At 42.9% G+C, this 15,495-nt stretch overlaps 1 protein-coding gene across 1 annotated transcript in view; it reads right to left on the reverse strand.

Moving 5' to 3' along the window:
* xpo7 (exportin 7) overlaps positions 1-15,495 on the reverse strand; it is a 191,711-nt gene that overhangs the window by 76,257 nt on the left and 99,959 nt on the right. The window contains exons 9-10 of the mRNA XM_073061943.1: positions 7,780-7,899; positions 3,764-3,910 (exon numbers count right to left, since the gene is read on the reverse strand). Coding sequence (XP_072918044.1) covers positions 3,764-3,910; positions 7,780-7,899 — 267 coding nt within the window. The remainder of the gene's footprint in view (positions 1-3,763; positions 3,911-7,779; positions 7,900-15,495) is intronic.

The raw sequence follows: 15,495 nt of genomic DNA on the forward strand, positions 1-15,495 counted from the left end.
ACAAAAGGAAACTAAGAAGGTCATTAAGAGAGAAAAGATGAACTATGAAACGAAGCTAGCAAATAATATCAAAGAGGATACTAAAAGCTTTTTCAAGTATATAAAGAGTAAAAGATAGGTGAGAGTAGATATAGGACCGATAGAAAATGTAATGGGAGAAATTGTAATGGGAGATAAGGAGATGGCGGAGGAACTGAACGAGTATTTTGCATCAGTCTTCACTGAAGAAGACATCAGTAATATACCAGACATTCAAGGGTGTCAGGGAAGAGAAATATGTGCAGTCACAATTACGACAGAGAAAGTACTCAGGAAGCTGAATAGTCTAAGGGTAAATAAATCTCCTGGATCAGATGGAATGAACCCTCGTGTTCTGAAGGAAGTAGCAGTGGAGATTGCGGAGGCATTAGCAATGATCTTTCAAGTCGATAGATTCTGGCCTGGTTCCGGACTGGAAGATTGCAAACGTCACTCCGTTATTTAAGAAGGGGGCAAGGAAGCAAAAAGGAAATTATAGACCTGTTAGCTTGACATCGGTGGTTGGGAAGTTGTTGGAGTTGATTGTCAAGGATGAGGTTACGGAGTACCTGGAGGCATATGACAAGATAGGCAGAACTCAGCATGGTTTCCTTAAAGGAAAATCCTGCCTGACAAACCTATTGCAATTTTTTGAGGAAATTACAAGTAAGCTAGACAAGGGAGATACAGTAGATGTTGTGTATTTGGACTTTCAGAAGGCCTTTGACAAGGTGCCATACATGAGGCTGCTAAACAAGATAAGAGCCCATGGAATTACGGGAAAGTTACATACATGGATAGAGCGTTGGTTGATTGGTAGGAAATAGAGAGTGGGAATAAAGGGATCCCATTCTGGTTGGCTGCCAGTTACCAGTGGTGTTCCACAGGGGTCCATGTTGGGATTGCTTCTTTTTACGTTGTATATCAACAATTTGGATTATGGAATAGATGGCTTTGTGGCCAAGTTGTGGAGGGGCCGGTAATGCTGAGGAAACAGAAAGTCTGCAGAGAGACTTGGATAGATTGGTGGAATGGGCAAAGAAGTGACAAATGAATTACAATGTCGGAAAGTGCACGGTCATGCACTTTGGTAGAAGAAATAAACGGGCAGACTATTATTTAAACGGGGAGAGAATTCAAAGTTCTGAGATGCAACGGGACTTGGGAGTCCTCGTGCAGGATACCCTTAAGGTTAACCTCCAGGCTGAGTCGGTGGTGAAGAAGGCGAATGCAATGTTGGCATTCATTTCTAGAGGAATAGAGTATAGGAGCAGGGATGTGATGTTGAGGCTCTATAAGGCACTGGTAAGACCTCATTTGGAATACTGTGTGCAGTTTTGGGCTCCTTATTTAAGAAAGGATGTGCTGACATTGGAGAGGGTTCAGAGAAGATTCACTAGAATGATTCCGGGAATGAGAGGGTTAACATATGAGGAACGTTTGACCACTCTTGGACTGTACTCCTTGGAGTTTAGATGAGGAGGGACCTCATAGAAACATTTCGAATGTTGACAGGCATGGACAGAGTGGATGTGTCAAAGTTGTTTCCCATGGTGGGGGAGTCTAGTATGAGAGGACATGACTTGAGGATTGCAGGGCGCCCATTCAGAACAGAGATGCGAAAATCTTTTTTTTAGCCAGAAGGTGGTGAATCTCTGGAATTTGTTGCCACAGGTGGCAGTGGAGGCCAAGTCATTGGGTGTATTTAAGGCAGAGATTGATAGGTATCTGTGTAGTCAGGGCATCAAAGGTTATGGTGAGAAGGTGGGGGAATGGGACTAAAGGGGAGATTGGATCAGCTCATGATGAAATGGCAGAGCAGACTCAATGGGCCGAAAGGCCGACTTCTGCTCCTTTGTCTTATGGTCTTTATCGTGGGATACATGAGTTTCATCCCACAGTCCTAAGAATTTACTATTATAGGTTAATTGACCAATGTAAATTGTCCCGTGACTAGGTTAGTGTTATATTGGGGTTTGCTGGTGGCACAACTCGAAGGACTAGAAGGGCTTTACCATGCTGCACCGCTACATAAATAAATAAACACATCCTAAGATTACGCTGGGGGCAGTCCACAAATGTTGCAACACATTCTAGCACCAACACAGCATACTTACAATGTTCACAGCAGAACAACAGGTAGCAACAGCACAACACCAACAAAACAAGCAGCAGAAACCTCCTTTCCACCCACCCACTCACACACAGACAGGCCTCCAACCCCAGGAATTGGACTTTCAGACACTGGGACATCAGGCCCGCAACTTTGGACTTTGCCTATCACTGGTTTGACCTTCAGGCCTCGACTTCAGTACTTGCACAGACAATGAGGCATGAACTTCATGAAGCTCAAGCTCCCTTTGTATCTTCCTGCATTCAATTCTTAGTGACAACCTCATGGATGGCCAGATCTGACTGAGCACTTGTTTAGAGAATAAGACAATACAAATGTATCCGTACATTGCATCTAATCTAAACATAAGACAATAACTTTCATTTAATTTAATGTTTTCACTAGCACTCCAATGCAATGTCTTTAGCTCAACTTTCATCCAATTTAATCCTGTATCTTTCATACATCTGCAGAATGGAACTCAAAAGTTTATCAAATAACGCACATACAAACAAATTCAAGTATAACACCATTAACAACTTGCTCGCACTGTCAACCCAAGTAATGCTACTGCTAGTCCACGTACAATACTGACTTTTAGAACACAGAACACACTACAGTACAGTACAGGCCCTTCAGCCCATGATGTTGTGCCAGCCTTTTAACCTACTCAAAAATCAATCTAACCCTTCCCTTCTACATTGTCCTCCATCTTTTTATCATCCATGTGCCTAAGAGTTTTGCTAATGCCCCTAATGCATCTGTCTCTATGATCACCCCAGCAGGGCATTCCACACACTCACCACTCTCTGTGTAAAAATCATCCCTCTAAAACCCTCTCTTAACTTTCCTCTAAATTATACCCGTTTATATTAGCCACTTCCGCCCTGGGAAAAGTCTCTGGCCATCTACTTGATCTATGATCTCAAATATATTCAATATACGTCATTGATTTACTTGCTTATTTATTATTATATTATTTTTTTTTTCTCTCTCTCTCTGCTAGATTATGCATTGCTTTGAACTACTGCTGCTAAATTAACAAATTTCACGTCACATGCTGGTGATAATAAAACCTGATTCTGATGTCTCTTATCATCTTCAAGTCACCTCTCATCTTCCTTCGCTCCAAAGGAAAAAGCTCTGGCTCTCTCAAACTATCCTTTCAAGACATGCTCACTAATCCACAGCAATATCCTGGTAAATCTCTTCTACACCCTCTCTAAAGCTTCCACGTTCTTCTTGTAATGAGGTGGCGAGAACTAAACACATTCTTCAAGTGTGATCTAACCAGTCCACTTTTAGACTTGCATATTGTGGGTGTTCTCAGTTCAAAGGTTATGGAACTGGAACTGAACACAATATGTCCTGGAAACAAACACAATATTCCAAATGTGATCTAACCAGTCTAACTTTGTAGACTTGCAGGCTGTGGAAGGGTCTCAGTTGAAATGTCGTGTAGTTACAGAGCACCAAAACATCAAAACACATGCCAAATACAGATGGATCTCTCCTAAGGTATTAACACCCACAGAAAGCCCATACACCCAACCTATTTCCACTATTAGTTCTCTATACTACACAGGAAATATATTTTGGTAAATGTCTCCAGAGAAGTAACTGTTACTGTACCTGAAGGCTTGTCACTGTGAAATTGGCCACTAGGCGGATGACCTCAGGGTAGTTTTCCACTTTCACCAGCTCTCCCAGTTGATAATTACTCTTTAGTCGAGCTAATAACCTGCAGAACTCATGGTAATTGTTTGGGTCGGATAAGCTCTGCAAAAGGAGCAGCTGTTTCACGTATACATGACTAAGAAAACCAACAATGTTAATCACAGATACAGAACACTGTACACAAATCGATTAAGATGTAGGAACAGAATTAGGCCAGTCATCCTATTGAGCCTATCCCACCATTCGATTGTGGCTGATTTATCTTCCGTCTCAACCCCATTTTCCTGCCTTCTCCCTGTAATCTTTGAAGCCCTTACTAATCAAGAACCTATCAATCTCCACTTTAAATATACCCAATGACTTGGCCTTCAGAGTCAAACACAATGAAGATTATAAGACATAGAAATAGACCGTAACAGATAGACTGTTTTGTATTCAGCAGTATCCATATATGTGGCAGCTGCTATTACAATGACCTAAAGCTGAACAAGCCCACACTTATTTCAATAATAATTCTTAACTGAGGAAGCCAGTCACTCAATGTATGAGTTGCTTAGACCCCTGTTCACTTGCATATATATTCTCTCAAATTCTGCTGGCACTGATCTTTCAAACGAGTCTTCTGTTTCATAGCATTGTGAGGCTCTTTGTTGGTTGGAGTTGACCATGGATGTTACATCGCAGCTGTCAACTTGATATGCAAGCCAGGACAGTGCAATATGAAGAGCAAGCTATTGCCCATCTAGCAGATTCCCCCTCTCTATGCAGCCGATGAATCCAAAGGAATGGCAGAGACTGATACAGTCTCACAGCATCAACAGGACAGCATTGCCCAAGATGTTGAATTATCTGGTGTAGAACAACACAAGCTAACAGGTGACTTTTAGTGGAGTTAGGGTTAGGAGATGCATGCATGTCTATAGAAACATAGAAAATAGGTGCAGGAGTAGGCCATTCCGCTCTTCAAGCCTGCACCGCCATTCAGTATGATCATGGCTGATCATCCAACTCAGAACTCTGTACCTGCTTTCTCTCCATACCCCCGATCCCTTTAGCCACAAGGGCCATATCTAACTTTCTCTTAAATATAGCCAATGAACCGGCCTCAACTGTCTCCTGTGGCAGAGAATTCCACAGATTCACCACTCTCAGTGTGAAGAAGTTTTTCCTCATCTCAGTCCTAAAAGGCTTCCCCTTTATCCTTAAACTGTGACCCCTCGTTCTGGACTTCCCCAACATCAGAAACAATCTTCCTGCATCTAGCCTGTCCAACCCCTTTAGAATTTTATACGTTTCAATAAGATCCCCCCTCAATCTTCTAAATTCCAGTGAGTATAAGCCTAGTCGATGCAGTCTTTCTTCATATGAAAGTCCTGCCATCCCAGGAATCAATCTGGAGAACCTTCTCTGTACTCCCTCTATGGCAAGAATGTCTTTCCTCAGATTAGGGGACCAAAACTGCACACAATATTCTAGGTGCGGTCTCACCAAGGCCTTGTACAACTGCAGTAGAACCTCTCTGCTCCTGTACTCAAATCCTTTTGCTATGAATGCCAACATACCATTTGCACTTTTCACCGCCTGCTGTACCTGCATGTCCACCTTCAATGACTGGTGTACAATGACACCCAGGTCTCGTTGCATCTCCCCTTTTCCTAATCGGCCACCGTTCAGATAATAATCTGTTTTCCTGTTCTTCCAACCAAAGTGGATAACCTCACATTTATCCACATTAAATTGCATCTGCCATGAATTTGCCCACTCACCTAACCTATCCAAGTCACCCTGCATCCTCTTAGCATCCTCCTCACAGCTAACACCGCCGCCCAGCTTCGTGTCATCCGTAAACTTGGAGATGCTGCATTTAATTCCCTCGTCTAAATCAATAATATATATTGTAAACAACTGGGGTCCCAGCACTGAGCCTTGCGGTACCCCACTAGTCACTGCCTGCCATTCTGAAAAGGTCCCGTTTACTCCCACTCTTTGCTTCCTGTCTGCCAACCAATTCTCTATCCACATCAATACCATACCCCCAATACCGTGTGCTTTAAGTTTGCACACTAATCTCCTGTGTGGGACCTTGTCAAAAGCCTTTTGAAAATCTAAATATACCACATCCACTGGCTCTCCCCTATCTACTCTACTAGTTACATCTTCAAAAAATTCTATAAGATTCGTCAGACATGATTTTCCTTTCACAAATCCATGCTGACTTTGTCCGATGATTTCACCTCTTTCCAAATGTGCTGTTATCACATCTTTGATAACCGACTCTAGCATTTTCCCCACCACCGATGTCAGACTAACTGGTCTATAATTCCCCGGTTTCTCTCTCACTCCTTTTTTAAAAAGTGGGGTTACATTAGCCACCCTCCAATCCTCAGGAACTAATCCAGAATCAAAGGAGTTTTGAAAAATTATCACTAATGCATCCACTATTTCTTGGGCTACTTCCTTAAGCACTCTGGGATGCAGACCATCTGGCCCTGGGGATTTATCTGCCTTTAATCCCTTCAATCTACCTAACACCACTTCCCTACTAACATATATTTCCCTCAGTTCCTCCATCTCACTAGACCCTCGGTCCTTTACTATTTCCGGAAGATTATTTATGTTCTCCTTAGTGAAGACAGAACCAAAGTAGTTATTCAATTGGTCTGCCATGTCTTTGTTCCCTATGATCAATTCACCTGTTTCTGATTGTAAAGGACCTACATTTGTCTTGACCAATCTTTTTCTTTTCACGTATCTATAAAAGCTTTTACGGTCAGTTTTTATGTTCCCTGCCAGCTTTCTCACATAATCTTTTTTCCCTTTCCTAATTAAGCCCTTTGTCCTCCTCTGCTGGTCTCTGAATTTCTCCCAGTCCTCAGGTGTGCCACTTTTTTTTTGGCTAATTTATATGTTTCTTCTTTGGACTTGATACTATTCCTAATTTCCCTTGTCAACCACGGGTGCACTACCTTCCCTGGTTTATTCTTTTGCCAAACTGGGATGAACAATTGTTGTAGTTCATCCATGCGATCTTTAAATGTTTATGATTTAGGCCTAGTGGTTAGATACTTGCTAGAATTTTGCAGTCCAGGAATATAAGTACCGTTGAGTCATGGCAGACACATTATTGTGAGAAAAAGTAAAATTACCTGCTTGCTAAGTATGAAACCAATTGAATACTGAAAAACCTAGATAAAGTGGAGAGGATGTTTCCTATGAAGGGGGAGTCTAGGACCGAGGGCACAGTCTCATAATAGAGGAATGTCCCTTTAAAACAGAAATGAAAAGGAAATTCTTTAGTCAGAGAGTAATGAATCTGTAGAATTCACTGCCACAGACGGCTGCGGAGGCCAGATCATTGAGTATATTTAAAGTGGAGGGTGCTAGGTTCTAGAATAGTAAAGGCATCAAAGCTTATGGGAAAAGGCAAAAGAATGGGGCTGGGAAGGGTCAAATAACCTAAATCTATTCCTGACTTTTTTTCTTATTTTGGTTGTATTTTTTTCTGTTTTTATTTCAGGGTTTCAACATCTGCAGTATCTTTACCCCCAATATCAGACACTATTAGGAGAGAAACGTGACACTAAAGTAATTACGTAATCTGAACTAAACAGGTTTCAGCTAAAGGTATGTACCACTCAGCCCCTCCTTTTATTTTTGAGGGCTTCCGTCTCCCAGGTGTAAAAACCCAGAATTGTTTCTTCCCTTCCATTTCACTGAAAGTAGAGATTGTGCCAAGAGCTTTGCCCATACTGGCAGCCAACAACAGCTCTTTCAATTATATTTTTCTTCCTTCTTAACATACAATCACTATTCTTGTTCTCAAATGGCTAAAATGCAATTCACAATGTATCCTGAACATAGTATACATCGTAAACAGGCTCTTGGGATTCCAAACTTAATAAGAAAATTCACTGTGCTGTTTCTACTCCCGCACCTGTACTGTAAGAAATTATCAATCAACTGTTCATCACCTGTGGGTTTTCTAACACCCTCTTCACACCATCCACTAAGTGAGACAGGAATTTTGCCCGCTCTGCATTGTTAAACAGTGATCTCCGGACTGAAGCGATCTGTACTAAACAAGATAAGACCTGCAAGAAAGAAAAGCAATAGTTAGAAATCAGAGCTTCAATGTGTACTTTTATTCAGAGTCTCTTGGATGCTTTTAGACTGCTCATACTTCAGGCAGCATTCAATTTGTAGGGGGACAGGAGAATAACAGAAACAGTTGGAAACATTCACTGTTTGATAAAAAGATTTTGAAATGGTGTGGTTGTAAAATCAAGAAAATTTGTTATCATTGGTAGATGGATAATACAAATTTAAAAATCTGGTAAGCACAAAGCAGCTCCACCTATAACTCTTAATACAAAAAACTTACATTTAAAAAGGAGATTTTTTTTTAAAAGAAGTGTTGGGAAGTGCTAACCATTAAGAGTTCAACAACAGCACAGACATAATGACCTGTTTGGCTCCTTCTGCGGCATGAGTCCATGCGCAGGGTTCAGAGGTGGTATTTCCAGTGCTGGACTGGAGGTTTACTTTCCAAGCCCTGCACTGCAACGTTCCCAGATGGTACAAGTACCAGCATGGACTCCTGAGGCTCGCCAACATACAAGGTCACCTTGGCACTGAATTGTGTTCCTTCAGGTGAATTAACTGCTTCACAACAATGTAATGCAAACAATATCTTTCACTTTTGACCAGAGTGAAAATGATGGCATGTGCAGGGTCTTCTGGGAAGGAATTCATTCAAATTTAGATGCGCACTATTTTAATAAATAAAATATATATCCCTACAGAAGATTATTAATACGTAATACAGTAATACAGTCCGAGGGGGGAAAGCGAAGGAGAGTAGACAGGTAGTGCAGAGCACCCCTGTAGCCATTCCCCTGAATAATAAGTTTACCGTCCTGGATGCTGTTGGCGAGGACGACCGACCAGGTGTGAGCCATGGTGGCAGGGCCTCTGGCACTGAGTCTTATCCTGTGGTGCAGAAGGTTGGGACGGAGAAGAGGAGAGCTGTCGTCATTGGAGACTCTATAATCAGGGGAGCAGACAGGAGATTTTGTGGACGTGAGAAGGAAACCCACATGGTTGCCTCCTGGGTGCCAGGGTCTGGGATGTCTCTGGCCGGGTGCATGACATCCTGGTACGAGAGGGAAAGCAACCAGAAGTCGTGATACATGTTGGGACCAATGACATAGGCAGGAAGAGGGATGAGGTCCTGAAGTGTGAGTTTTGGGAACTAGGCAGAAGGCTGAAGAACAGGACCTCAAGGGTGGCGTTCTCAGGATTGCTGCCAGTACTACGTGATAGTGATGGTAAGAATTGGAAGAGATGGCAGTTGAATGCGTGGCTGAGGAGTTGGTGCAGGGGGCAGGGTTTTAGATTTTTGGACCATTGGGATCTCTTCTGGGGAAAGTGGGACCTGTACAGATTGGATGAGTTGCACCTGAACTCGAGGGGGAGCAATATCCTTGCTGGTAGGTTTGCTAGCATGGTTCAGGAGGGTTTAAACTAATCTGCAAGGGGGATGGGACCCTGAGCGATAGAGCAGTGAAAGAAGTGCATGGAGTAAAGCCAGATCTAACATATAGAGAGGCTTTGAGGAAAGAGCAGCAGAGAAAAGGGTATAAAGCCAGTAAGGTAGAGGGCTAAAGTGTGTGTACTTCAATGCAAGAAGCACCAGGAACAAAGGTGATGAACTGAGAGCTTGGATACATACATGGAATAATGATGTAGTGGCCATTATGGAGACTTGGCTGGCACCAGGGCAGGAATGGATTCTCAATATTCCTGGATTTCAGTGCTTTAAAAGGGATAAAGAGGGGGGAAAAGGGGAGGAGGGGCGGCATTACTGGTCAGGGATACTATTACAGCTGCAGAAAGGGTGGGTAATGTAGCAGGATCCTCTTTTGAGTTGGTATGGGTGGAAGTCAGGAACAGGAAGGGAGCAGTTACTCTACTGGGGGTATTCTATAGGCCCCCTGGTAGCAGCAGAGATACCGAGGAGCAGATTGGGAGGCAGATTTTGGAAAGGTGCAAAAATAACAGGGTCGTTATCATGGGTGACTTTAACTTCCCTAATATTGATTGGCACTTGATTAGTTCCAAATGTTTAGATGGGGCAGAGTTTGTTAAGTGTGTCCAGGATGGATTCCTGTCACAGTATGTTGACAGGCTGACTGGGGGAATGCCATACTAGATCTAGTATCAGGTAACGAACTGGGTCAGGTCACAGATCTGTCAGTGGGTGAGCATCTGGGGGACAGTGATCACCGCTCCCTGACCTTTAGCATTATCATGGAAAAGGATAGAATCAGAGAGGATAGGAAAATTTTTAATTGGGGAAGGGCAAATTATGAGGCTATAAGGCTAGAACTTGCGGGTGTGAATTGGGATGATGTTTTTGCAGGGAAATGTACTATGGACATGTGGTCAATGTTTAAGAATCTCTTACAGGATGTTAGGGATAAATTTGTCCCGGTGAGGAAGATAAAGAACGGTAGGGTGAGGGAACCATGGGTGACAAGTGAAGTGGAAAATCTAGTCAGGTGGAAGAAGGCAGCATACATGAGGTTTAGGAAGCAAGGATCAGATGGGTCCAATGAGGAATATAGGGTAGCAAGAAAGGAGCTTAAGAAGGGGCTGAGAAGAGCAAGAAGGGGGCATGAGAAGGCCTTGGCGAGTAGGGTAAAGGAAAACCCCAAGGCATTCTTCAATTATGTGAAGAACAAAAGGATGACAGGAGTGAAGGTAGGACCGATTAGAGATAAAAGTGGGAAGATGTGCCTGGAGGCTGTGGAAGTGAGCGAGGTCCTCAATGAATACTTCTCTTTGGTATTCACCACTGAGAGGGAACTTGATGACGGTGAGGACAATATGAGTGAGTTTGATGTTCTGGAGCATGTTGATATTAAGGGAGAGGAGGTGTTGGCATTGTTAAAATACATTAGGATGAATAAATCCCTGGGGCCTGACGGAATATTCCCTCGGCTGCTCCACGAGGCAAGGGAAGAGATTGCTGAACCTCTGGCTAGGATCTATATGTCCTCGTCGTCCACGGGAATGGTACCGGAGGATTAGAGGGAGGCGAATGTTGTCCCCTTGTTCAAAAAAGTTAGTAGGGATAGTCCAGGTAATTATAGACCAGTGAGCCTTACGTCTGTGGTGGGAAAGCTGTTGGAAAAGATTCTTAGAGATAGGATCTATGGGCATTTAGAGAATCATGGTCTGATCAGGGACAGTCAGCATGGCTTTGTGAAGGGCAGATAGTGCCTAACAAGCTTGATAGAGTTCTTTGAGGAGGTGACCAGGCATATAGATGAGGGTAGTGCAGTGGATGTGATCTACATGGATTTTAGTAAGGCATTTGACAAGGTTCCACACGGTAGGCTTATTCAGAAAGTCAGAAGGCATGGGATCCAGGGAAGTTTGGTCAGAATTGGCTTGCCTACAGAAGGCAGAGGGTCGTGCTGGAGGGAGTACATTCAGATTGGAGGGTTGTGACTAGTGGTGTCCCACAAGAATCTGTTCTGGGACCTCTACTTTTTGTGATTTTTATTAACGACCTGGATGTGGGGGTAGAAGGGTAGGTTGGCAAGTTTGCAGACGACACAAAGTTGGTGGTGTTGTAGATAGTGTAGAGGATTGTCGAAGATTGCAGAGGGACATTGATAGGATGCAGAAGTGGGCTGAGAAGTGGCAGATGGAGTTCAACCTGGAGAAGTGTGAGGTGGTACACTTTGGAAGGACAAACTCCAAGGCAGAGTACAAAGTAAATGGCAGGATACTTGGTAGTGTGGAGGAGCAGAGGGATCTGGGGGTACATGTCCACAGATCCCTGAAAGTTGCCTCACAGGTAATAGGGTAGTTAAGAAAGCTTATGGGCTGTTAGCTTTCATAAATCGAGGGATAGAGTTTAAGAGACGCGATGTAATGATGCAGCTCTATAAAACCCTAGATAGGCCACACTTGGAGTACTGTGTCCAGTTCTGGTCGCCTCAGTATAGGAAGGATGTGGAAGCATTGGAAAGGGTACAGAGGAGATTTACCAGGATGCTGCCTGGTTTAGAGAGTATGGGTTATGATCAGAGATTAAGGGAGCTAGGACTTAACTCTTTGGAGAGAAGGAGGATGAGAGGAGACATGATAGAGGTGTACAAGATATTAAGAGGAATAGACAGAGTGGACAGCAAGCCCCTCTTTCCCAGGGCACCATTGCTCAGTACAAGAGGACATGGCTTTAAGATAAGGGGAGGGAAGTTCAAGGGGGATATTATAGGAAGATTTTTTACTCAGAGAGTGGTTGGTGCCTGGAATGCACTACCTGAGGTGGAGGCAGATACACTAGTGAAGTTTAAGAGACTATTGGACAGGTTTATGGAGGAATTTAAGGTGGGGGGTTATATGAGAGGCTGGGTTTGAGGGTCGGCACAATATTGTGGGCCGAAGGGCCTGTAATGTGCTGTACTATTCTATGTTCTATGTAATCTTTTACAGGCATATTGATCAATTCGGTAAAGAACTAAACACAAGAGAATCTGCAGATGCTGGAAATTTTGAGCATCATACACAAAATGCCAGAGGAACTCAGGCAGCATCTATGAAAATAAATTAACAGTTAACGTTTCAGGTCAAGATCCTTTATCAGGACTGGAAAGGAAGGGGGGGTGGGGGAAGAGAAAGAAGCCAGAATAAGAAAGTTGGGAGGGAAGAGGAGGTGTACAACCTGGGAGATGATAGGTGAGACCAGGTGATGGGTGGGGTGGGTGGGGATGTGCTGGATATGGAGGCTTGTGGAGTGGTTGTTAAAGGATTGATTTAATTCCATGTGTAGATGCTCACCAGCACCTTATATTTGTTAAGTAACACAATACTTGTTTTGGTGTGTTATCATCCCAGTGTGATAGTGAACTTATAAGGAAGATTCTTTATTGAGAACATTATAACTTGGTGTTTTATACTAGCAGAGATATCAATTCCATGATGAGGAACCAGCCAACAGAGGTCAATGTGCCAGATTTCACTATTATTAGCAAATTAAAATGCAATCAGAACAAACTATTTCAGTAAATGGGATCAGGAAGAAGGACCAGTGAATTAAAAATAAAAGTAAGCTCTATTCCCACTTGAACCCAATATCGACTAGCACCTTTACAACAGCTTCAATGTATAAACAGCTGAAGTTTTCACAGAGGGGTAATCGGACAAAACAGGGCACTGAGAAAAAGGAGAAGATGTAACCCAGTCTGATCAAAAGCATGTAATAGGAGTCAGAGGGCAGTACGAAGTTCCAATATGGTCAGTGACATGAGGGCAGGAGAAGTGGCGAGGCAGAGCCAACAGCAGCACAAAGGAGATCTGTGGGTACTGCAGGAGGTAAGAGAAAGGTGTTGGCAAGTTTCTAGCAATGGAATACTATTAAATGTTGAGACATAGGCGGCTTGCCAGAACATCCTGGAATAACTGAGCACAGATCTGGTGGAGATTTTAGCTGAAAGTTAAGTGACACAAGGGGGAAGGTAGCATTTTCTAGCTGGGCAAGATGTGGCTTTTGGGTACTCAGAGCGAAGTGCACTCGGATGGCAAGGATATGAATCTTGTGACTAAGCTATGAACAATTATTAGAGGTAGGATCACATTTAACTGGCACAGAGTTTACAATATCAAGAGATCCTTAGGTAACAGCATGATAACAGGGCTCCACCTGAACCATGCTGGGACCTAGAAAATCACAAAACTAGGGCAGTGGATAGGGCTTTAAACTAAATAGTAGGGTAGGTTCAACAGCCTGAAAAAGTATGGATAAAGGAAGAGGGAAATACTGGAGAGGTTACTGAAGTTGGCAGAATGAAAAATAAGACAGGAAGTTTAGAAAGGGATGAGTTCAGCTTCAAGCAATATGAACAAAAAATGAAAAGACCACATTTGGAACATCGTGAGCAGCTTTAGATCCCAAACCTAAGAAAGGATGTGCTGGCATTGAAGAGGGTCCAGAGGAAGTTCACAAGAATGATCACAGGAATGAAAGAGTTAACGTACATGGAGCATTTAATAGTTCTGGGCCTGTACTCGTTGGAATTTAGAATGAGGAGGGATCTCAGTGAAACTTATCGAATACTAAAAGGCCTAAATAGAATTTTTTTTGTGGAGAGATGTTTCCTATAGAGGGGCAGTCTAGCACCAGAGGGCACAGCCTCAGAATAAAAGGACATCTCTTTAGAACAGAGATAAGAAGAAAGTTCTTTAACCAATGGATGGCGAATCTGGAATTTATTGCCACGGATAGCTGTGGAGTCCAAATCATTTGGTATATTAAAAGCGGAGGTTGATAGGTTCTAGATTACTTGGAATGGTAGAGAGGCTTGATGAGCCAAATGGCCTAATTGTATTAGGGTCTAAAATTTAAAGTGGAAGTTGATAGGTTCTTGTTCAATGGGGGGGGGGGGGGGGGGGTCAAAGGTTACAGGGAGAAGGCAGGATAGTGGGATTGAGAGGGAGAATATTTCAGCCATGATCAATGACACAGCAGACTCAATGGGCCAAATGGCCTAATTGTACTCTTAAGTCTTTTGGTCATGGCCTATGAAAGGGAAATCAAAAACCAGGGGCATGGATTTAAAGTAACTGATAGAAGGATCAGAGGTGAGGTGAGATGAGGTGACACTTTCATTCCAGAATAACAAACACAAAATGATAGAGGAACTCAGCACATCAGGCAGCATCTGTGGAAAGGAATAAACAGTTGATGCTTTGGACTGAGGGACTTCTTTCCCAGTCCTGATGAAGGGTCTTAGTCTGAAATGTCGACTGTTTATTTATCATTCTTGATGCTGCCTGACTACTGAGTTCCACCAGCATTTTGTGTGTGTTGCTCTGGATTTTCAGCACCTGCAGAATTCCTTTTCTTTATGACACTCTCAACACCTTTTTTTCCCAGCTGCTGGAAGCATTGTGGGCTGATTGGTATTGTAAATTTTAAGTCAGTCAGTAACAGAAACAAAAAACTATTAGCTTTTGGCCGTTCCAATTCTCAACTGTATAAATTGAAACTTAACAACAAATACATCTAAAAGTATTAGTCTGGCTACAAAAGAAAGAGGATATTAAGAAGGGAGTGGAACTCAAGGTTTATCTATGAAGCAGACCCCCGCCCCCCACCACCAACAATATGCTGAGGTGGAAGATGATATTCTTTAGGTAAATCCAGAGATGATGCTGTCACAGCAAGAAGCGGTGCCACTGCTGGATGGCAAAACCTTAATTAATGTTACAGACATTGAGAGAGTGATATCAGAAACTGATGGTGACTTCGAGTTGGTTACGAAAGGCAATACATCACACTCAATCTCAGAGCAATTCACTGTTGCCCTGTGCTCATATTGCTTTGAATTTGTGGCCAGGATGGCAACTGGATTTGGGAAGTTTAAATACATTTTATGGCTTTGGAGAGGAAAGAGAAAATGGAGATGGGATATTAGACCATAAAACCATAAAACATAGGACCAGAATTAGGCCATTTGGCCCATCGAGTCTGCTCTGTCATTCAATCATGGCTAATCCTTTTAAGCCAACTAGTGGAATGGCCCCAGCAACAACTTGGCACTCAACATCAGTAAGACAAAAGAGCTGATTGTGGACTTCAGGAAGGGCAAGACGAAGAAACACATACAAATCCT

This window comes from Hemitrygon akajei, chromosome 1 (genome assembly GCF_048418815.1).
Source record: "Hemitrygon akajei chromosome 1, sHemAka1.3, whole genome shotgun sequence".
Classification (NCBI taxonomy): domain Eukaryota; kingdom Metazoa; phylum Chordata; class Chondrichthyes; order Myliobatiformes; family Dasyatidae; genus Hemitrygon; species Hemitrygon akajei.